Here is a 24262-nt window from a genome sequence, read left to right on the forward strand (position 1 = left end):
TCCTCAAGGGCTACCTCCAGTTCATGTTTTTAGGATATCTTTAATCATGCACAGCTGAGTTAATCTATTTGGCTGGGTCAGTAATTATCCCAGCTGTTTCTACAGACAGGAATCCTAAAAACATGAACTGTTGGTAGCCCTTGAGGACTGAGTTTGCCCCCCCCCCCCCCCCCCCCCCCCCACTGGTGTAGAGCAAATAAGAACATTGTTACAGTTGGTAAAGATATGAAGAAATTGAGAAGTTTTTCAAAGGAAATTCTAATAATTTGTACATGGAGGAGCGAGATATTTTGTATGGTATAAGAGAGGGGTGTGTATCAGTGTTCCCTCTAAGCTGAGCAATCTGGAAATGATAGAGTTAAACCTGTATCTTACTAGGAAACATCCAGCAGATTTTGAATACAAATCTTTAGGGTGGAGCCCTCATAAGAGTGACCTTTTACCTCTTTCCTTACCAGATTGCTCAGTTTAGAGGGAACACTGGTGTGTATGCTAGTCTAAAACATTGCTGACTTTTCTAGTTTCCTACAGTGCTTCTCTCACAAGGTCACTGGCTCAGACATGGGGATCTACAAGCTGACATTTGCAACAGGGAAGGACCTGTGTGCTGGAACCTCTGATCAAGTATCCATTGTTCTTGTGGGGGTCCAAGGTGAAAGTGCTAAACATCAACTGCCCCATAAGTGGAATAACTTCAAACCTGGAGCAGTGAGTATCTTATAAGAGTCACAATATGGGAATGTTATACTACAAATAAATAGAATTAAATAAGGATTTCACTCAAACTAAAACATATTTACAGATGATGCTCTATAAGCTTACTGCTTGGCCTCTTTAAAACAGGCAAATATAAAATTCATAGGGGTCACTGACCCAAGCTTAGCCTGCTTGAAGCAGGCCTAGCGGTAAGAGGAGATAGCAGTAGACATGGAACCATTACAGCCAATGGGAACCCCAGTGGATCCAGAAAATCCAAGGTTGTACTTGTTGTTCTTTCATTTTCTATAGAGTCAGATCACCATGTTACATTTTCAAGGATCGGAAACCAGAGAGAGTTTATAATAAGGAAACATCTTATTTAAAGTAAAATAGCAATATGTGTGGGATCGACAGTAATAAATCTTCAGAATAGTGTCTGCAACAAAAGATAAAATATTACTCCAGAGGGGGCAAGTCATTGTTACATTTTCAAAACTAAAACTCATATATACCATGTTACAAATATGAATGTTTTGGCATAATAGCCTTTAAAAAAAACATCTTGTTCGTTACAATCCCATTTAAAAAAATGAATGTAAATATACTGAATATTTAGTTGGCCCCTACAGTATATATCTGTCATAAGCATTTTTTGAATATAGGGAAGTAGAAGATTATATATGTTAATTATTGTGTACATTTTTAAAGGTCTCATAAACAAATATGCTGCTCAGTGGATAGACCCCAGAAGGGCTACTGTTCTTGCATATAACTGAAATAAGTCTAGCCTAACCCTTCATCCATTCTGTATACAATAAAATAAGAAACAATTCATAAAAACACAGGTTTGTATCTGAGGAAAAGTAAAAACTACATATATTCTATTGGCATTCTACCCATGTATACAACTTGTCATGAAGAAATGTTAGAATGTTTTATATTTGGTTCTTTAATTGATTCATATAATGGATTACCCTGATATTTACATGTTAAACATATAAATCAAGAAGTCTGCAAAATATGCAATTTTCTAGAAAAATGCCATTACCATTGTTATATACTTGTCTATGTCCACAAAGTCCCTGAACTCTATTGGAAAAAACTTCACATCTCCTTGTATAAATGGGACACTCATGGTCTATCCTAATGAGAATTCTAGACATATTCCATGCCAAGATTTTTAAGGCTCTACTCTGCTTTTCAAGGTAACTGACTTTGATGTTAACATTGAGGAAGATCTGGGAGAGCTCCTGTTGATTCGGCTGTCAACAGAGCACTACAAGAAATTTAATATGGATGCCTGGTACTGCCTGTATGTTGAGGTGACCTGCCCCAATGGTCAACTCTACCAGTTCCCTTTCTATCGGTGGATCCCTGCCTTTACTACTGTGGAGATCCCAGAGGGGAAGGGTGAGTTGGAATTTATTGCAGGACTTGGATACAGATAGGAACTCTTACCCAACTTATACTTGCATTTAATAAATGCATCATAAAATCACTAATATAAGTCTCTCCAGTTGAATGTTAGTGCACAGGACTAGATATTAGAGCTGAGAAGACTGGCTCTATGTAGAATGGTACATGTCACACTATAATTGTGAAGGTTTACATGTGGGGACCATCTTGTACTGAATGAGATGGTTTACTCATGTTAGACTTTAATATCAATCACTAGTTACCCATGTATCATGTCACATTTACTTAATTACAATAAAAACTGTACTGATGGTTGTTGGTGGTATCATGACAAACTCTCTCTTTCAGGAATTATATTAACTGGGAAAACTAATCCTATTCTTCAGCAACAACGGCAAGTAGAACTGGAGAAGGAGAGAGAAACACACAAGTGAGTGACCAATGTACATGAAGTAATGTCTTGTATACTTGCTGCCTATGGGAAAATGTCTTGTCTTCCAGGGGAGAGGAGATTCACTTACATTTTTAGATTTTTTTAAAATTGGTGAATAAGTAATATATGCTACAGTATATATGTATATATAAGCGTCCTTTTTAATGTGTGTTCATGAGGTAAAATTACCTCAGAAAAATGAGTTTGACCCCTGAACTCGTTTAATTTAGCCTTTACCACCCCTCCCACGGGGGGGGGGGGGGAGGGGGGATGATGGAAGTTAACTTACTTTACTATTCTCATTTTTTTGTCAAATAATGTCAGTATACCAAATTTCAGGTCAATTGGATGAGCCCTTTCTGAGAATAGTTTTTTCCACACACTCACTAACACACGCCGCTATGCTTATATATATTAGATATATATTTATATATCTCCATCCAAGCATGTAAACTGGTGCTTTATTCCAACTAATCATGTGTTTGCTTTCAATTTCTGAACTACACTATATAAATGACACAATCTGATTAATCAGCATGAGCTGTAGCATATATTACTTGTTCACCAATTTTCAAAACATCTACAAAATTTCAGTGAATCTCATATATCTATATCAGAGATAAGCGGTCGGATTCTGAGATACCTGACAGGTCCAAATTTTGGGTTTCCGAGTCGATTAAGCCATCACTCGGTCTTGAGTACCATACTCTGATTTGAAATCAAGGCAAAATACCATTTCTGGTAAAATTACAGTTCTCATGAGTTGGATCAATATCTTCTAAATATAGCCCCCATTTTAGAAGTGATAGCATGTGAGTTAGAGGTTTGCTGCAACTCTGTGCTCAAAAAAAAAACACGCTTGGACAGGGTGAAAGAGGCAATTGATATTGCAATAGCTGTGATTTTATTGCAAAAATGTAGAGTTTATTTAGAGATCAGTCTGCTGGAATTGTCTGCTGATCAATTGTGTGTGTGAGAGAGGGAAGAGTAGACAAGCAGTGGCTACTGGTTGTTGTAATAGTATATTATAGTATATATGGTATAGACATCTGAACTATTTAGTGCAGAAAAAGCAGGGTGCTGTATGACTGTGAGCAGCACAAATATATTTCTTGTTTTTAAAGAAAATGGAAATGGCTAACACTCCCTATACCACTCACAGTGGCAAAAAAGACTCTGACTATGCCCAGATTTTGCTAGTAGGGGTCCTGTTACTTCTGACACACATACTAGAATGCCAATTGAAAAAGCGTGCCCAACACAGTCATGCATCTTCCATAACTTCCCCTGAACCACCTTCACTCAGAATGCAGTTCTGTCATCTCCAAAACAGCCATAGCAATACATGAAATGAACAACCAGGCTGAAGAACAACTTGGGCACTCACAGAATCCTGAGGAGAGTCTAAAGGTATCCATGAGTGTTATATGTGAGTCTGATATCAGATTCTAAAACTGTAATTATAGAGCAGCCTTCTTCTCAAATGTCTCAACCATTTGGAAATGTGAGTATAAGTAATGATGATTATTAAGACAAATAAATTGAGAATGCTACTTTGGAACTAGCATACCAGTACCAGCAGTAGTAGTAATTTTTCGGCCTCTACTAGTAAAAAGGTCATGCAGGAGCAAAGTGTAACAAAGGGTGCTCAAAATCCAAACTGTTTGTCAATCTCAAAGAAAACATCAGCCCTTGGTGTAAGGATTAAGGGAAAAAAAATCTGATGACTGTGGTGATTTGTACAAAAAAATGAAGATAGCCAATATTCCATACACCACCTGCAGTCTGTCTAATGAGTACTGATTACTGCCTCTACACTTTCCATGATGCATGCTGTCTAATGTTAAAAATATTTTTTTCTGTGGTCTGTCTCCCAGCAATTTTCTCCTGGGTGCAGCCCACCTTCATCTATCAGCAAGTGCTCTGGCATAATGTTTCATAGGGATGGTAGCATGCTTTGCACACAATTTGGTTGTTCAGAATCTCTTAAAAATTCTGAGGTCATTGCAGAAGATGGTGCCTATGGCCCATAAAGTTTCTGGACAGTTTTGGCATCAGTAACTGCATGTAGATCATTGCGGCAGCTGCTGAAAAAATTATTTACCATGCTACCAACTGAAGTAAGCGTTTATGTGGTCGACAGCTAGACTTTAATTTGGTCGACATTAGGAAAGTTGACAACATTAGTTCGACAATGCAAGTGTCAACATTATTAGGTCAACAATTCACATGGTCAACAGTATTATTAGGTCAACAGTTCAAATGTAGACAGTATTATATGGTTAGTGTTAGGGATATTATTGTCAACCAAAAAGTACTGTCTACATTTGAATTTTCAACCTAATAGTGTTGTCATTATTGTCGACTTATGCAATCCTATCTATATTATAGCATCGACCATATAAATGTAGGTCATGTAACTCTTGTACATATGTATCACACCCAGCAAGAAGTAGTAGTGTAGTGGAATTCCACACTTCATAGATATAGAAAATATATATATATATATTTCTCATCTTTTGTTTCTAAATATAAACAGAAGGTCTGTGAATCAATAAATGCATTTTTGATTGGATTATATGAATGTATTCTATAGCATATACTTACTTTGTGTCCTGCAGGTGGAAATTTTATGCAGAAGGTGCCCCTCACTGCATCGATGCAGAAAAGGCTACGGATCTGCCACCTAATGACCAGTTCTCCTTCCTAAAACGGACCAGCTTTGGCTACACTATGATATCCACGTATGTATCTAGTCTGAGAAGACTACAGTAGTCATACAACTGTAATGACCCCTGAATACCAACCCTGACTCTTATTCATACTTGCCAACTTTTTCTAGTTGGTGTCCGGGAGCTGCCGGGGGGAGGTGGGCTTGAAAGGAGGCGGGACCCGAAAAATTGCATAGTTTTGGACCATGACGTAATGATGAAAACGCGTCATTTTACAGTGGGAGTGGGGCCAAATGCCGCAATTCCAGGAGAATCGCTGCATTTTGGACCTATTTCTGTCCACTTCACTAGGAAGTGGACAGATGAAGGAGACTGCCATACAATCACAGGAGTCCGGGAGACTCACCTGGAATCCAAGAGTCTCCCAGACATTCCGGGAGAGTTGGCAAGTATGCTCTTATTACTATTTATCAGTAAGCTTCTACCTCTGTGAGCAGCGGCGCATGCAGGATTTTTATAGGATTGTATACAGCACCGCCGCGGACGCTTCATTGACAGCGCCGCGGCTGCTATATAGTACAGTGCCGCTATGTAGGGGCACTTTAGCGGAGGGGTTTCTGGAGACCCAGAAACACCCCCTGCGTGTGCCCCTGGGGTGGTTACCTGGGGTGTATCAAGGTTCTAATCTATTTTTATATGTTGTGTGCAGACATAACTGAGCTTTCAAAGTCTGCTGATCAGTACACAAGTGCAGAAACCGTACGAGGTAGAATTTTAGGATTTAACGTTGCAAATACTCATGAAAAAAGTATATTTGTACATGGATATCATTAATTTTGAAGTGCTAACAGAGATAATGACCAGGATTATTGATCCCTATGTAAAGTACTGGAAAAGAAGGGGAAATATTATTTTTGAGGGGCACTCATAACATAAGGAATACAGATCAATAGAAATTTAGGTCTGTAAATAGTTCCAGATTATGATCCCCCCCCAAATCAGAGACGGTCATAGAATTCTATATGTCGCCATTAAGGACAAAAATATACGTAAAACACTATAAAGAAAAAAAAGTAACTTATTTTGTACCCATAAAATGTTGCAATGTTAAAAAGAGAAATATTCTAATTTTAAAATAAGTGCGTGTTCGTAGGGTATAATTTCAAATATGAACCTAAAAAGTGAGTAATATGGGAATTATATGGAATTGGACCCAACCATGATAGGAATACAAGCTCCATTGTTGTGATTAAATGTAACTTTTTTGAGGCACTTAATATAAGTATTAGTTTTCGAACCCTGGAGAATAATGCACTTTGAACTGTAACATTGATAACAGTACATCTGTCTATCCACTAATAATTGTTGTTTTATGGTTCAATCCCATATAATTTCCATGTTACTCACCTTTTAGGTCCATATTTGAATTTATGCCCTATGAACACTCGCAAATTACAAAATAAAAGTTAGATTTTGTCTCTGCTTAGTATATTTTATGTATCTTTTTGTCCTTGATAACAAAATAGAGAGATCTATGACAGGCCCATAATCTGGAATTATTTATAGACCTAAATGTCTATTGATCTGTATCGCTTATGTTAGGATTGCCCCTTATAAATAGTATGGGGTAAATGTATCAACCTGCGGTTTCTTGAACTCCCACGAGTTCGGTGTCTTCGCAGCAGGTTGATACATTTACCCCTATATCTTCTTCTTTTAGATTCTCAGTAGTGTGTGTGTACGTATATGTGTGCGCTTGTATATGTGTGTGTGTGTGTGTGTGTGTGTGTGTGTGTGTATGTATATATATATATATATTATGGGGTAATGAGGGGAACAACCTTCTACCTGGAAATACTGCTCAAGGAGGACATCTAACACTCTCCTGTTCCGTTATCCTCATGCATCTACCATATGCACTGCCTGGACACTCCCTACTGAACTGTTTGCAAACAATAAAAATGCATGCACTTTTATTTTTGTTTCTTGTGACCTCTTCTCCCCACTCCACCTCTATGCTGCTGTTATCTATCACCCTCAGGTTCTCATTCTGAATTCCTTGACAACATTTCCACCCGGCTTTCTTACATCCTTTGTTCTGACCTACCCATTCTTATTCTATTTCAACATCCATATGAACAACTTTACTGGCACTGCCACCTCCAAACTCCTCTCGCTTAGTTCATCCTGCTACCTCTCCCAATGGATATCATCTCCCATCCATCATGATGTACACTTACTAGACCTGTTGTTCTCCCATCTCCAGCTTCTCAAAATTTGCCTTCCTGCTTTCTGATCACCACCTCATTTCCTTTTTCCTCACCTTGCCTCCTGCACTCCATGTGCAAAATCTAAATGGCATTGACCTGATTCTCTTCTCAGCCTCACTTGAACTATTCATCTATCCTATATCTAACCTGTTCTGCCCTAATGCTGCAGTGCCATTCTACTACACAACATTCACAGTTGCAAATCCAAACTCTAACTCTGGCACTCCAAACCGAGTGCTCTAGTACAACCAAGAGTGATTGGAGAAAAACTCACTCTATTGCAGACTTCCTGCATTACAAATGTTTCCTGTCTTCTTAGTATACCACCGTCTCTCTTACTTTACTTTAGATCCTTAATATCCACCAAGTTAATCCAACACCACCATCTGTTTGCTGCCATCAACTTGCTTCTCTGCCCACCTCACCATTCTCTACTTCTTCCCTTACTGCTCATGATTTTGCTACTTACTACAAATCAACACCATCTGTAACAAAATCATCTCATCAGATTTATCACCCTATACCCAACTTCTCTTCCATTCAGCTACTCACCCTCAGTTCTTTCTCGCTTATTACTGAAGAAAATCTATTTAATATTCCTTGATTCCTCTTCCCTCTCAACCTGTCCTTTCAATCCCATTTCCACCCAACTCCTCCACACCTTGCCCCCAATATTTAACCTCTGTCCTCATCTCCTTGAAACCCTTCACTACCTTGGCCTTCACAGCACTGTTATCTCCTGGTTCACTTCCTACCTTCTAAACATAGCCAGAATATTCCTCGCTCATTCAGGACGATCCCAAACCCATATCCAATATCTCCTTATCTCCCGCCTTGACTACTACAACCACTTCTATTCGTCTTTTACCTCTACAAACCATCCTAAACACTGAGACGAGACTGATCTTTCTCTACTGTCACTCTACATCTGCTGCAACACTCTGCTAAACCATATACTGGCTTCCCATTCCTCCAGAATTCAATTTAAACTACTCCCATTCATCCTTTAAATGCCACCAACTCCTCCCCTCATATACCACTGACATCATCATGAGATATACTACACCTCTGCCTCTTTGACCTGCATCTGACCTATGCCTCTTCTCCTCTCTGGAAACCACCTCTAACTACCACCTCCAAGACTTCTGCCATGCTGCTCCTCACTTATGAAGATCCCTATCCTACCTGACAGAACTCCACCCCCAACTTTCAATATTTAACGTGATCTCTCAAAACCCCCCTCTTAATTATAGCCTATCCTACCCCCCCAACTGATACTACTATATTTTTCAACCAGCTACAGTTCTGGGTCCCCTGTGAGTCCTTCTAGCTCCTAATTTGTCAGCATTACCCTTTACCTCTAGATATATGTGCAATTGTATTTTGAAAGATTTGTAACTGATAGTCCGGTGCTGCAGAGTTTTGTGGTGCTTTGCAAATAAATGATGATCATGATGATGAACCTGTAGAAGATGAAGTACCTCTTGGTCAGTCAGCCAAGTTATCCTAATATTTTATTCAGGAAAGGAAGACTTGAAATTAATTAACTTCTTGACCCCCCCCCACAAAATAAAACCACAGCAGTGATCTCTATCTTCTTATTTGAACATACTAGTTTCCATCCTGAGCATTGATGTGGTTATTTCTCTTTCAACTTAGCTATTAGATGTTGGAGTAATAGACTTAGTCCAGGCAATTGTCAGTACTGTGCATATGGTTGTTTGACACCTTTATCCTACTTACTCTCACAGAGGACTTGAAATGAAGTTGAAAGGATTCACAGACAATCAGGATTCATGGTCTGATCTTGAAGATATTAAATTGGTGTTTTGCCTCAGACAGTCAGATCATTCAGGTATGTTTATATTGTCTCTTTCCAGAACTACTTCTATAAAGCAGAATTTTACCACAAAAACATCTCATGCAAAATGAGCTTTGTTACTCTTTGAACTATGCCATTTATCTGTTCTGGTAACACTCACCTAATTCTGCATGAAAAGAGATTTCCTTACATGTCAGCCTACAAAGGTCTAAACTCCAAACTACTTTCCTGTAATGACTAATATAAAATTATCTGTAGAAAATATAATGTTTGTTTAGTTTGATATGGTAATCATACACTACTGAGACTAGGAACAACTGACTTGTTAATGAAGGTTTGTGCGATTACTTTTGAGTCATTATTAGAAGTTTCTCATAACATTAGAATCTTATCCCCCATGTTGTTGTACAATCTTGTGAAATGATCTGTATTGTGCACAGTAAAAATCCAGGTAGCTCCACCTTTCACACAGTATAATGCTTCTAGACATCGTGTCTTTTTTCCCTAGATGTGGTGGCTGAGATATGGAAAGAGGATTACTTCTTTGGTAGCCAATTTCTGAATGGAATTAACCCTATGCTAATCAAAAAATGCTTCAAAATCCCTGCAAACTTTCCAGTTGGTGATGATATGGTGGCTGCATCTCTGGGGACGTCCACCAACCTTCAAAAAGAACTAGAGGTGGGTTTTGTATGGCAAGTGATGACCAGTGGTGGTTATTGAATGCAAATGACTTTGAAACTTGTTGACTATCCCATTTATTCCTTTAGTGCATAGTTAATTCAAACTTATGCTTTATGACTCATATGTCTTTCAATAATCTGCCTGATATGTCTTGCAGAATGGCAACATCTTTCTGGCAGATTACACATTTCTTCATGGGATCCCAGCCAACAACTCCATTAATGGAAAACAACAATACATTGCTGCCCCTATGTGTCTACTATGGAAAAATCATCAAGATCAACTCATCCCTATAGCCATCCAGGCAAGTTTCAATTTTGGAATGTCTATTTACTGTAACTGGTAAAAACAAATTTGAATGAAAAATTATTCAGAATTCTGTTCTCTTTGAAATATCTAGTATGGTGTCCAATATAATAATCTAGATACATGAGAATAGACAACATAAACTTTTATGGCTCCAGTTTTCCCCAGTCCTGTAGATCAGTAATCCAGTAATTGGAACATGTTTGCTGGTATGGCCACAAACTTCAGGGTACCAGTTGCTTCAAATGAGTTCTGCACATTATATGTCGTCTTTAAAGCATAGTGATGTTTTAGTATATCACCATGCTGATAACTGTATACAATGTGGGACACTGCATACCTTTTGTTCCCAGTAAGTCTTGGCACCTGTATGTCATTGAACATGGAAAAATGATCTGTGAAAGGTATGAAGGAGCTAAAAATAAATTCTTTACAGCAGATAGATATCAAAAAACAGATTCAGACCCCAGTTGATAGACAAACAGATTGTACGCCTCCTGGCTCATTCTTCCAACCCAAATCAGAAGACCCTGCTCTAAAATTAGAACAATGTTTACTTCAGCAAAAATTAATTTGTGGTTTCCCCTCCTGTTGACCAACTGGTAATGGACTCAATTTAGAAAATTCCTAAGAAACATCAGCTAAAGCATTACTTGGATACACGTTCTTTTTCACAACTAAGATTTCCTAACCTTTTAATATATTCAGCTGCTTTATGGTTAAACACATGCAAATGTCTCTGCAGTACAAAGGGCTTTTTCACAAATTTTAGCATAACTGCACATGCAGTGAAGATGCACTGATCGCTTCTAAACCACATGGTATAGGATACGTAGATGATAAAGGATATGTGGATCTAGATGTGCTTTCTCTTACAGTTGATGCAAACCCCAGGAGAGAACAATCCAATTTTTCTACCCAATGACTCTGAATCTGACTGGTTACTGGCCAAGATCTGGGTGCGCAATTCTGACTTCCAAGTGCATGAAGTGGACACTCACCTTCTCCGCACTCATCTCTTTGCTGAGGTCTTTAACATTGCAACCACCAGGCAACTTCCAATGGGCCATCCAGTGCACAAGGTGAAACCTGTTTAAACCATTGTCCTGCAGAGAGTTTAGTTCACTGCAGAGTTTCAATAAATGAGCTATGGGGCCAACCACATGAAGACCTTCATTGTGGCTTAATGTTGGGAACATATGTGGATGCTAACTATTTAGTTACCAAGGCATATGTCATCATTTAGCATTTCTAAATATTACTAATCTTGTTTCCAAGGACTTTAAATTTTCCATGTTGTCGTTCATATGGCGAATTGGATTGTTTAATCTGGAAGAGCAAAATACAAATATCATCCACTGCCTGACAGCATAAAATCTGTATTTATATTTTAATATTGTAGACTTTGGTTTGATTTGTTGAAATGTTCAATAAGACAGTTTTATGCCCTACAAAGCATCAGATGACATTGTCCTAATCTTAAGTAAGTGTGTAGTCATTGTGCTTTCTGATGGGACAAAATGAAATGGTGCTATGATCATGCCTCTCACAAACTACCATGACCATTTGTCTAAGACTTGATTAAATATTTTGACATCAGCCATTCCAATATATGCCAGAATTGTAAACACCAATGCAGGACTTTTACGGACTTGTTTTCACTTTCTTAATAGGCTATCATTTTTGAGCTGCTGATTCTAAGGCACAAATTACTAATTGAAGCAGATTTGAAGGGCTTTATATTTTCTGCATGTAAAATGAATCTCATCAGGCCCTCATTATGGCCTAGAATAGATGTGTCTATAAGCAGTATATCTTTCTCCCCCCAGCTTATTACTCCACATCTTCGCTTCACCCTGGAAATCAACGTCCTTGCCAGAACTCAGCTCATTGGTCCCGGAGGCCTCTTTGATCAGGTGAGACCCTGACTATACAAAGGTTACACAGTCTTCATTCCAATGCCAGCTATAATCTGTTTAGTGCTTTGTTTTGACTTGATCCTATAATTTCAGCATTTACAGTACAGCGGTGTATAAATGATTGTCAGGAAATTACAAAATGCAAAATTGCAGAAAACATATCTAACACATAGTCCACTTTTCTCCAGGCTGTGGTGACTGGAAATGGAGGTATTGCAATACTGCTGAAAAGAGCAATGGATGGGGTCACTTATAGCAGCCTCTGTCTCCCTGAAGACATCCAGACAAGAGGAATGGAGTCCGTTCCCAATTACCTGTATAGGGATGATGGGATGAAGATCTGGCTGGCTGTGGAGAGGTAGAGATGCAAGTAGATATGCAGAATATTGGCCTGTCCCAACTACTCAACCAGAGGGAGATGACCTCATTTCCATCTTTAAAAATCCTCAAACTGGTTTATTTATAAGTTTTCATACAGCATAAAAACGCTATAAAGCAACCAACACACAGCAATTTCTCAAACATGTCTTATAAGGGGGGTTCCAGACATCTATAATCCCAGACCCCTTTCTAGCCCATGTATACTCTCCATACTTGAAATTCAATTCTTTGTACCTCAATATTTTTTTTATTTCTCCACTCAGCTTTGTGTCCAACATAATTCATTACTACTATGAGAGTGATGCAGTGGTCAGTGCAGACCCTGAACTTCAGGCTTGGGTAGCAGAGATCTTTGAAGAAGGTTTCTTGTCATATAAATCTTCAGGTAAGAATTAAGAACTTTCTACTGTATTTAGTTAAACTGAGTTGCAAAGCAAACTAGTCAGTCTGACTGTTTGATTTCCTTCCATCCTCATCCCCTTCTCCAAAACTTATGCTGGCCTCATACTCAATTTGTCTAGTATGGTAATGGAAAAAGGAAGATCACCTATTTGAATGGGGCACTCTTGGGATATTAACATGTCGGCATTTACATTATGGTTCTAGTCAACAGAGTAAAAGACCGACCTGCACAAATTATAAATTCAAATTTAGCTTTTATTATATAATCATAAAATATAAATTCAAATGCGATATTTAGTACATTTCTACTACTGAGGGAGCACACAGTTATTGAGAGAATATCTAACTCAATATGTTCTTTCACAAATACTATTTAAACTGGTTTGAAGGGGAGTATCAGCTTGTATATGATCATCTCTTGGCTGTACTAACAGGTCAATGTTTTGCAATTACCTACATGTACAGTCACTTTGGACATGGATACTAGCATTCAGACCAAGGGGATCAGCTTGTGTGTGGCTGACTTTAATATATAGAGTTTTCAAGGCAATGCTTTCCTGGCCTTTAAAAAGCTCTGAGACAAATTGAATAACATATAGCTTGACTCTAGCAGCACTAAGATTGCATGCTGATATTAAAATTCTCTGTATATGGTAATTATGTTACATACATTTGAATTTTCCAAGATTCCTTGTTGCATCAAATCACATTTTAGATCATCCTGTAGAGTGTTGGTGAGGTCTAGTTTATTAATGGACTATTCCCTCTGATAGGAATGCCATCGTCTTTGGAGACCAAGTCTTCTCTGATCAAGTTCCTGACCATGGTTATCTTCACTTGTTCTGCTCAACACGCAGCTGTCAACAGTGGTCAGGTGAGTGACATAAAGCATCACAACATACAAGGTTATAAACCTACTATGCAGAGTGAGTCTTTCCTATTTTCTTTGTCATCCACTGGGAGACACTGGACCATGGGGTATAGAGCCTCCTTTAGGACATGGGCACTCTAAATAATTCTAACAATTAAATTCTCTCTCTACCTCCCTATCCTGCAGGGAAATCAGCTTTTTAGAGTGCCCTCATTACAGGGTCTTATTTTCTGGGCTGCCTGTTTCTTTTATTCACCTAGAGTAGATAGTCTTGCTGGGAACCAGACCACACCGGGAGAGCGGCAAGGTAGGTTCTCCTTCCTGGAACCGGAAGGGGATGTTAAAAATGTGGTCCGCTTTTGGTGGGGCCTGGAGCCTGCCAAGCAACCGCACTGTAGAGCCAGGGCTCCACTTGGGAAGCAGGATCCGGTGGGCCTTCACTAGGCACAGCCGTAGCACAAGGGGGTGTCCTCTAGGATGCTGGCTGCTGATGTGCTGGGTCTTGGGGGGAGGTGTAGACCCCTGTACTATATTATTCACCTCCTCCCTGACTGATTTCAGCTGTGTTCTGAAGACCAGTCTAAACCAGTCACTTTGCAGCAACTCTGCTGCCTCTTTACCTACTCTTTTTCTTATAATGTTGGATAAAGAGAGGTCTATGACTATTAAGTCCTAAGGGGGGGTGCAGGCCCAAGCAGAATCATTGCACTCCCCTCCTTGACTGATTTCCGCTATGTAGTGAAAATCATTGTGCCATTAGCTATACTCTGCTCTGTCTATAGCAGCAGGTAAATACTGCTAGCTAGAGTGGGATTGCATTGGAATTATGTGATTTGTGCTCAAATTCTGGTGAGTTTTATTGTTTACTGATACCTTGTTCACGTTTCAATATTGTGTACTTTGTATCTGCCTTTTTGCTGCGCTTTTTCTTTTCAGATTGGAAAAAGAGAGGACTATAACTACCAAGTCCTGGGGGGAGGTGCAGGTACAAGCAGTATAATTTACAGCAAAGAAAAATATTTAACTGGCGCACCATAGGTGTAATTGGATGATAAAATGAATATATATATATATATATGAGTATAGTGATAAAATATCAATTATTACATTTGATCAGTAGCACAGCTGTAATATGGGGTGTGTTAGGCCCCACCTAAGCAAGGCAAATTATAAACAAAGAAAAAAATTATTACAGCGCTGCAACTGGTCAAAATATAACCATGCCACACATGATGCTGAAAAGGTATATTAAATAGAATTTCTTTATAATATAAACAGTATCACATCTAAATGGATAAAAAAGTGTCTTAAAAATGCACATATAACACACATATAAAAAAATATCTGAATGTAAGCTAAACATAATAAAAACACACAAGTGTAAGCTGTAATTACGCTGTTCCAATAGCTTTGAAAAATGATGAAGCTTAAGAACTCATTTGATTTTGTAATCTCCAAGATCACTAATGGGTCCCAATCAGTCATTGAAATGACTGAAAATAGATTTAACTTCCAATTTAGTGGAACAGCATGGAGATTTATCCTGATGCATTTCATCACCTGCACATTAATTTCTTCAGAGGTGAAATACAGCAACACATTGCATTAAGCCACTTTCGTTTTCAATTCCTAGCCACTTTCGCGCACTCTCGGAATTGAAAACAAGTTAAAACATTGTCAGATCTCCGAAGTTTTGGATTCTATAAGTACCGCCCTCCATGGTGATCTAGCGCCATTTCACAGAGGGACACAGAAGGGGTAGCACAGTCTGTAGAGCAGTTGGGCAGCGTCATATGTAGAATAGAAAGAGGAGGGGGTAGCAGTGTTCTTAGTCTACAGTGACATTCAAGAGAGCTCCATTGTTAATTGCCATTGCTGAAATACAAATACTAGGGCTGGCAGGCTTGGTCTTCTAAATCTACAGTCTTTGTTTGAAAGTGTATGAAAATAATATTGTGACCTGTGAGGTGGGTCAAAAGTGACTGCAAATTACTTGAAATTAGTGTTATGAGATTAATAATAGGAACAAAAATAGAGCAAAATTATGTGATTTTTAGCAATTTTTTTTTAATAAATACAGATCCAAAAAACCCCCCAAAACACATTAGGACGATTTTGCCAAAACCAGAACACGGGGGTCAGTGAACATCTCTAATTAAAACCTATTTGCATCATGTTGGCAAAAAAACAAGAAAAAACAATATACCATAATAACAACAATATGAGCATTTTTTACCTGAATTCTATAAACCCTTTCTTGTTTTATATTAAATGTGTATAACATTATAATTAAAAGTTAATTAAAATTTCCGAAAAGATATGACCATGGAAAACAGGTTTGAAGTTTATATAAACTTGTAAAGATAAATGTCAAACATTATCCTTGCATATCAAGCTATTAAATGTATCTTTACTAGTAACAATTGCTTTATAGTTATATAAAAAATTACCCAACATTTATCTTAATCACAAAAAAATAGAACCCCACTAAAATCAACCTAGATGGAACTTGAACTCCCAAGATCACAATCAATGCTGTTCTCATAGTATTATCTGTTGTGTTGTGCCACCAGAAATCTGGTCCTCATCTTCTGAAAATCTTTATATATTTCGTTGTGTATAACAATTAGTCAACATTTATTCTACTAACTATCAAAAAAAAATGGTCAGCTAGAAAAGACCATTCAATGCACTGAGTAGCTTAATAGTTCCTGAACGACAAGTACCTATTGTTGCAAGTAAACACTGTAGATAACGGAAGTATGGTCTGTCGGATCTTCTATAAAGGATAGAGGGCTCTCTGACACATTTCATCTGATCACAACAGACTTTCTCAAAGCAATGCAGTCATCTCTATAGTATCCAACTATATAAAGCTTGAGCACATCTTGTGATTTGTGAATCAATGAATGTTAAATGAGACTTCTGAGGACACTTGACCAACATCCAGAGAATTAACTCTTGTAATATTTTACAAATACACATTCTTAGACATTGTAAAACAATAAAATCCATAACTTTTAATGATAAAATTAAATTTAACATGCCGACAAACTTTCAACATACAGAAAAAAGGGGGATTTAGCAAGATCTGACTTCTCACATATGAGATAACTAATTGAGTAAATATATAGCTATATAGTTCAATTAAATACATACACATGTCCATACATATGTATAATGCATAAAAGCACAGACATACTGATATATTCATATTTGACTACAAAAAGAAAAATATTAATGTTAATATAACCAGAACCCCTCAAAGAGCTCAATATTTTTTTTTCAAATTACAACAAATAAACTAAAACTAACTAATAACCTACATCAATGGGTGAACTCTATTCATAGAGAAATAAATGTACTGAATAGATGTAAAACTAGGATTTATTTTCACAAAAAACCCTACAAAAAGACGTCAAAAACAGTGTATCTATATATTCTACCTACAAATACCGATCATTGAATTCAATTGTATCATTTAACCCATCTGGTGACAGTCTGCAATTTAAAAATCTATGTGGCTTCCCCCCGACACAGATTTGTAGAGTTCATTTAAGAGTTCATATAGAAGAGTCTTCTCTTCTATAGTTCTTCTATAGTTCATTGTAGATTTCTATTTTCGGATTAAAAGCTGCTGACAACAGATGAAAACATCAGTGGTGAGTATTCTGGGCATTTATTTTTAATAAAAATATGTGGTATAAATGAGGGTGTTTAGTGTCATTATTGGGGTTTTATTATTTTTAATGTATGTGGTTTTAATGAGGGTTTAACATTTTTCTTTTGTGGAACTACAGGTCCCAGCAAGCTCAGGTGTCAGGGCATGTTGGCACTTGTTCTCCAAGTGCCAACATACCCTGGCTGCCATGGGTATGTTGGTGCTTGTAGTTATACAAGTATCGGCATGCCCACACTGTTTAGGGCACCCTGACTTGCTGGGATTTGTAGTTCCACAAAACAAAATGGCGTTCATTTATTGTTTTACACTTTTATCGCCATTTAGTACCCTACGCCCACCGCCCAGGGGTGTAGGAAGAGCCCTAGTGCTTTCAACATTGTGCCGGTTGTCTCTAGAGGGAGGGCCAGCTCATTTTTTTCGGCGTACCCCACTCCCTAGGGAACCCCTGTTGCGTGTCCCCCTGTTATAGTGCCACAAACCCGGCTGGTTTGCCTAGTGCTGGTTATGTGAAATCAGGGGGACCCCACACAAAATTTTTCCACGATTTTCATGTAACCAGTAGTAGGCTGTCAGCACTAGGGTTACTAGAGGGGGACTCCATGTGTTTGTTGTTTTTTTTTAACCTTTATTTTTATCAGTTTTGACAGCTGTTCGGACCTCCGGTTCTATAGACAGGGCAATGTAACAGTGATGGGTTTACTAATCTCACAGCTAGATAGGGACAACACAGGAGAGTTTGCTAACCAAAGGAGTGTTTGACATCGCAGCAAATCACCAGAGATGACCAGCGATTTTGAAAATCGGGGTAAAAATCGCAGCTTGATACATTTCAGAAACTTTTGCACTAAAATCGGGGGGGGGGGGGAGTTTATCATCAGCGATTTGCCGTGATTTTAATACGCTGAAAAAATCGGACCTTTAGGACTTTTACTCTTCCATCCGTAACAAAAACCTCCATTTTATTACTTTAGCTTATCTTAATGATGTATGTCCCAGGTGTATAATAAATATTAATATAATGTAGATCAGACACTGTGCCAGCAGGGCAACTCTCCTCTGTCTCGCCAACCTCCGGTATTCACCTCTACCTGGGGCGGGATTGAATTGGGGATTGTTCTATATCTGATGAATTAAATTTGTATCTCTTGATACCTGGTTCACTTTTCCATATTGTGTACTCTGTACTTTTTTTCCTGCTCTTTTATCTTTTTAGGCTGGATAAAAAGAGGTCTATGCATACTGGGTTCTGGGGGGAAGGTACAGGTAGCATAATTTGCTCTCCCCCCTGACTGCTTTCAAGTATATACTGAATATCAGAGGAGAGCTGAACTGCAGTGTCTGATCTAGACTGTTTCCCCAGCAGAAGATAGTTACTTCTAGCTGGAGTGGGATTGTATTGGGGATTGTGAAGTATATTTTTGCACAATTTACTGATGAGTTTATTGCTGTCTGTTGATACCTAGTTCTCCCTTTCTATATTGTGCACTCTGTATTTGCCGTGGATTATCTTCCTTGCTTGTCAGGCCAAATAAAGGGAGGTCTAGGATAGCGGGGCTTCATCTGTGACTTGTCATAGTTATGTAAAATATCAGGATATCACCAAGTGGACAGTCAGACATGGATGCCTTTGGCAGGAGGCCACATGTCGTAAGCGCTGGCTAGGATCACCTCCGGCTTGGGCTAAGGCACTAGCGCAGTCTAATTCAGCATTTGCCTAGTAGCTCGCTTCACTTCCACTGGTTGTAGGAGAAGGGACCTGTCCTTCCCTCGATTTCACTGAATCTTCAGCCAATTACCCAATGCTTCTCTTAGCAATTCCAAAAGGCGAGCCGGTTTGGGCGATATGCATGGTTAAAACAGTACTTGTTCACCGCAATTAAAAAAAATTGCTGGGCTAGTTGCGGACCCAAACACTACATAGGTTTAGGTTATATGCATATTTTAGACACTTTATCCCTTACCAGAGTAGGTTACAAGGGAAATTCCACCTAGGGGGTCGTCTATATAGCGTGACTGTCCAATGTCATGTCTATTCTTATCCATGAATACCACAGCCCTTAAGAATGTTTGAGACCATTCTTAAAACTAGTTAGCTAGTGGCTGGTGCTTTACTGTGACCCATTTTAGCCTCAGATAGGGTCAACTAGACTAGAAAAAAGTAGAAAAAAGTATTTCTCATACTTTCGGTAGCGGTGGAGTATGGGCCATAATGGGTTGTCGTCGTGTGGTTTCTCTGCTTTTGTCGGTGTGGTCTGTGTGATGTGGTTCTGTGTATCCGAATGATGTTTGAAACGTTGAGCTGCGGCAGTAGTTCTCGATGAAGAATCAAGATGTCTTGATGCAGGTAAGCGAAATTGAGAATGGGTTAGAGGGTGAAATAATTTTGGAAGTAGGAGTAAAATGAAATAATAGGGGTTAGAGATGGTGTACATAAAATAAAGTATGGAAAATTGCTTTAAATGGACATACCGGGTATGGTGGTCCAGGATCTGTTGGAGGTGGCAGTAAGAGGTAATAGAAATGAAGATTGAGATGAAAGGAGAATGTGGTGTAGTAATGGATAGAATTGGGAGTAGTATTGTCGGTAGAAAGGGATATAGTGCAGGAATGTGGTGTAAAAGAGTAATGTAGCTAGGGAAAAGAGTGTGGTGCAGGGAAATATGAGGCTGGAGGCAAGGTTTAGGGGTTATAGAAGGAAGAACAGGAGGAATCTGTGTAATACAGATAGAAATTGACATAGTAATGCAAGTAGAGATAGGGATGTGGATAGAAACAAAATTGGAGTGTAAGTGGAGTAGAGATTAGAATGTACTGTAGGTATAAGTGGGTAAAATATATTATAGATTTCAGGAGCAGGAATGATTGTACAATTAACAATAAGAGAGTAAGAAGATAGTAGGGATAACAACCATAAACCAGATTGTAGGTAGTAGTACAGTAGTAAGAAGATAGTAGGGATAATAACCATAAACCAGATTGTAGGTAGTAGTACAGATTGGACAGGGTTATGAATGTAGGTAGAAGTGAAAGGTAATATGGAGAATTATTAACATAGATACAGAGTAATTGAAGGAGATGGGTGGGGATGAGTACAGGAAGAAAACAATATAGAGATGCAAATAAATAACAATCTATAAACATAAAAATAGAAAAATAATAATCAATGCTAAAGTAATAAAAATAGAAATAAAAATAAAAGTGAGAATAAATAGATTATAAATGAAAGCTTTAAAAAAGAGAAACTAAATGGCAAACTCTTTTTGTAGTGTAGGTATGTACCAAATGGGTTTCACCACATATAGTGGCTTCCTCAGTGGGTTCTACATACAGAATAGTCAGCCATCTATGGATGCCGCCTATTTGAATCCTCTGGCCCATTTTGGCGCTAAAATCTTTTTCTAGTTTTGCTAGGTGGAGTAACCCGTGCCAGTAGCGCATACACACCAACACCCACACAAGCTTAGAGTAATAATGCACCAAAAACTGGGTCAACTGGACCAAAGAAAAGTGGTCAGAGCAACTCCTTGCAGGATTGTTGTCTGGGTGGCATTGGTCTGTAATGGCTATCTTGGCGGTACACATCTGGGAAGAATAAGTATATCTGGGAAACAGCTCTAGATGCTGGTAAAACCGTGGGCCAGAAGTTCTTCTTGATGGTCTCAGCTTGCCAAGACAATTTTATCAATGCTTGGGAGCCAGATGCAGAGTCAAAAAGAGTCAGGATTCCTTGCATTTTACGGTGATGTCTATTTGGGGTTGACTTGGATAAGATTATTAGCCAGATGAACAATGAAAGGGTTACTACTGGTACAACTGCCAAGAGCGTAGGATGATTGGTTTCAGGCCTTTTTGTGTAGCGGTAAATGCACAGGGTTCAGAAATCACTTTGTCAGTTCCCAGTGATTTTCTTCCAGTGTTGGTATAAGACAGTGGGAGGTGTTCTTTCCAAAAGTTGTTTCTGTTAAGGTATCAGACAGATTCATTCAGCAGGATAATCCTCTGGACACTCAGCACTTATGTTTAGGTGGAAATACTCAGATTAATAGGGTGTTTCTATTGGCTCTCAGATGGAAGCTGGTCTTCTGGAGGTTGAGATGGCAGCATTAACAGGGCCTGTCCCCTGGCTATATAAACTTGGACAATTGTGGCAACAGATGATTTCCCCTAGTGCTGAGAGGTTGTCTCCTTTCACTGTCCGTTCTTGCAAAGCTTACGATAAGTATTCTAGAATTAAGAGCGATGCTAAACGTTCTAGCTCAGGGTTACCTTCAATCACGTGGAAATCCCATGCAGATTCAATTGGACAATTCCACCACAGTGGCATACGTCAACATCAGGGATATACAAATTCTCTATTGCGATAGGCTTCTAGAATTATTACTGGCTCCCTATAATGGCGATGATTCCTGCATCCTTAAAGGGTATGATAGAAAGGAGTCGATGTGCAGTTGTGGCACCAGACTGGTGAAGCCAGTCATGGCAGAGATTGGCACAGCTGGCTTTATTGGTGTAATCGGTGAGCGCCTTGTGGATGGCTCATCATGGGGCTTCGGCCGGGCAGTTTGGTTGGCTGCCACATGGGGCTCTATACATACCTTTACAATTCTAAGGTCGTTGGATTTAGGTATAGGGTGCTGCGCACTACTAGTTTGTGAGCGTACCCACCCAAAGGGAGTAGCTTTGATACATCACAATTGTCCAGTGTCCCCCAGTGGCTGATAGAGAGAGCTAGATTTTAAACTTGCGCTAAATTCTTTTCTCTTAGTCCATGATGAACACTGAGCGCCCATCCAATTAAGCTCTAGATATCCTGGGAAGAAGTTTACCAAAGTTAAATGTTCCTTTTTCAGGGATGAAGTAATTTCTCTCTCTCTCTTTGTTTCTTTTTGGTTCTGTCCTGTGGGACTTGGTTAGTATAATAACTGATTTCCCTGCAAGATGGGGAGGTATAAGACTGTGGAGCATTTAATTGATAGAATTATTTCAAGTGTCCATGTTCTGAAGGAGGTTCTATACCCCATGGTCCAATGTCCCCCATGGACTAAGAAAAGAATTTAATGTAAATATAAAATCTAATTTTATCCTTGATTTGGAGGGTTTGAGGCTGTACATCAAGAATTATTACTAAGACCATCTATACGAGTCATTGAAAAACAGGATTTCTAACACAATAACTACAGTATGTGTTGCACAAACTCTTGTCAAATTTTTCCCACCCTATTTCCATTTGCTTTATGCATGATTGACAGATGAGACATTTAACTAACAACTGATACACACATGTTGTAAGCATACATTTGATATTATGCAAAGACACCACATGGGTGTTTCATGTGACAATATTTACTGGTCCTGTGACAATATTTACTGGTCCATGTGGAAAATATATTTAGTTTCAGAGATACAAAATATTACGTTTACACTCAAGAGCTAGATCTTCCTTTCGAATGTATTATGGCAATGTGTATATATCCGATGTATAATTAGGAAAATATTGAGAAGATAATTATGCATTTGTGGATAAATTATTCATGCATATGAACATGTTTCAGATGATCAATGTATCTATTGCAGTTTGACTTCTATGCCTGGATGCCCAATGGTCCCACATCCATGAAAACCCCCCCTCCCACAGCTAAAGGGGTCAGCACACCCCAGAGTATCCTGGATGCATTGCCAGAAGTAAACACTACCACTACTGGAATGACCACAGTGTGGCTGCTTAGTAATGAGCCAAGAGACCGGGTGAGTACTAGAATCCTGTACGGACATAAAAGCAATAAGCAGATCTGCTCCTTTTGTGTTTCTAGTCTGGGGAATATGTAAGAGAGAATTATTGCGCAGATCATGATATATACAGCTGTCCATTCATGTACATGCAGCTCTGCTCTGTAATGTATTGATGAATGGACTCAGTCAATACATAAAGAAATCATGGCTAAAAAAGCTTCCATTAATCAAATTCCTTATTGCTCTCCAGAGACGTTTAGGGGATTACCCTGATGTGCGTTTTACAGAGGAGGTCCCACAGAAGTTCATAAAGGATTTCCAGAACAAGTTGGATGAAATTTCCAAGTCCATTACTGAACGGAACACGAACATGTTTTTGCCTTATACCTTCTTGAATCCCGGAGTGATTGAGAACAGTGTCTCTATCTAACATTGTGTCAGTGTCCTGATCGTCACTGAGTACCTTCTTTTGGGATATGACTAGGTATCCCAATTGTAAAGCGCTACAGAATCTGCTGGTGCAATTTAAATCAAGGTTGATGATGAAGATTTAGGGAGCAGATAGTTTTTGATTAGCTGGAAATTTTCTGCAGTATTGTGATTAAAAAGTTGTCAAGTGGAGCTTTTTTCAATCAATGATGTAGTTCATGTCATATAAATTAAATGTTCATATTTTTCCCTATATAGATTCATTATTCTTTGAGCGCGCTGCATGTCACATTTTGTAATAAAAATCAAACAATCTCTAATTGCTCTTTGTGTTCTGATATTGATTTATAACTATTGGCATTGACAAAGGGGAGGGGGTCATCTGGTGTGTGGATAAATGGGATTAACATTTCGTGAAATGTGTTCAGAATGCTTCTGAAAACAAAAGAGAATATGTTTGCTGTTTGTAATATTTCTGGACTTTGTAGTATACCTATTTTTTCATGCTGTCTCCTTTTCCTAAACATTATTTAAAAAAAACCTGTC

General features: G+C 38.6%; 1 protein-coding gene across 1 annotated transcript; it reads left to right on the top strand.

Annotated features, from left to right (window-relative positions):
• Nucleotides 1-1991: 1991 nt before the first annotated feature.
• LOC142139800 (polyunsaturated fatty acid lipoxygenase ALOX15B-like) lies at nt 1992-23861 on the top strand. The gene is made up of 13 exons (XM_075197669.1): nt 1992-2109; nt 2464-2545; nt 5170-5292; nt 9242-9345; nt 9821-9993; nt 10154-10300; nt 11181-11384; nt 12132-12218; nt 12410-12579; nt 12866-12987; nt 13778-13878; nt 23132-23302; nt 23538-23861. The coding sequence occupies exons 1-13, from the start codon at nt 1992-1994 to the stop codon at nt 23715-23717; spliced, it is 1782 nt and encodes a 593-aa protein (XP_075053770.1). The 3' UTR covers nt 23718-23861.
• Nucleotides 23862-24262: the final 401 nt, after the last annotated feature.

The sequence above is a fragment of the Mixophyes fleayi genome, chromosome 2, assembly GCF_038048845.1.
Source record: "Mixophyes fleayi isolate aMixFle1 chromosome 2, aMixFle1.hap1, whole genome shotgun sequence".
NCBI lineage: Eukaryota > Metazoa > Chordata > Amphibia > Anura > Limnodynastidae > Mixophyes > Mixophyes fleayi.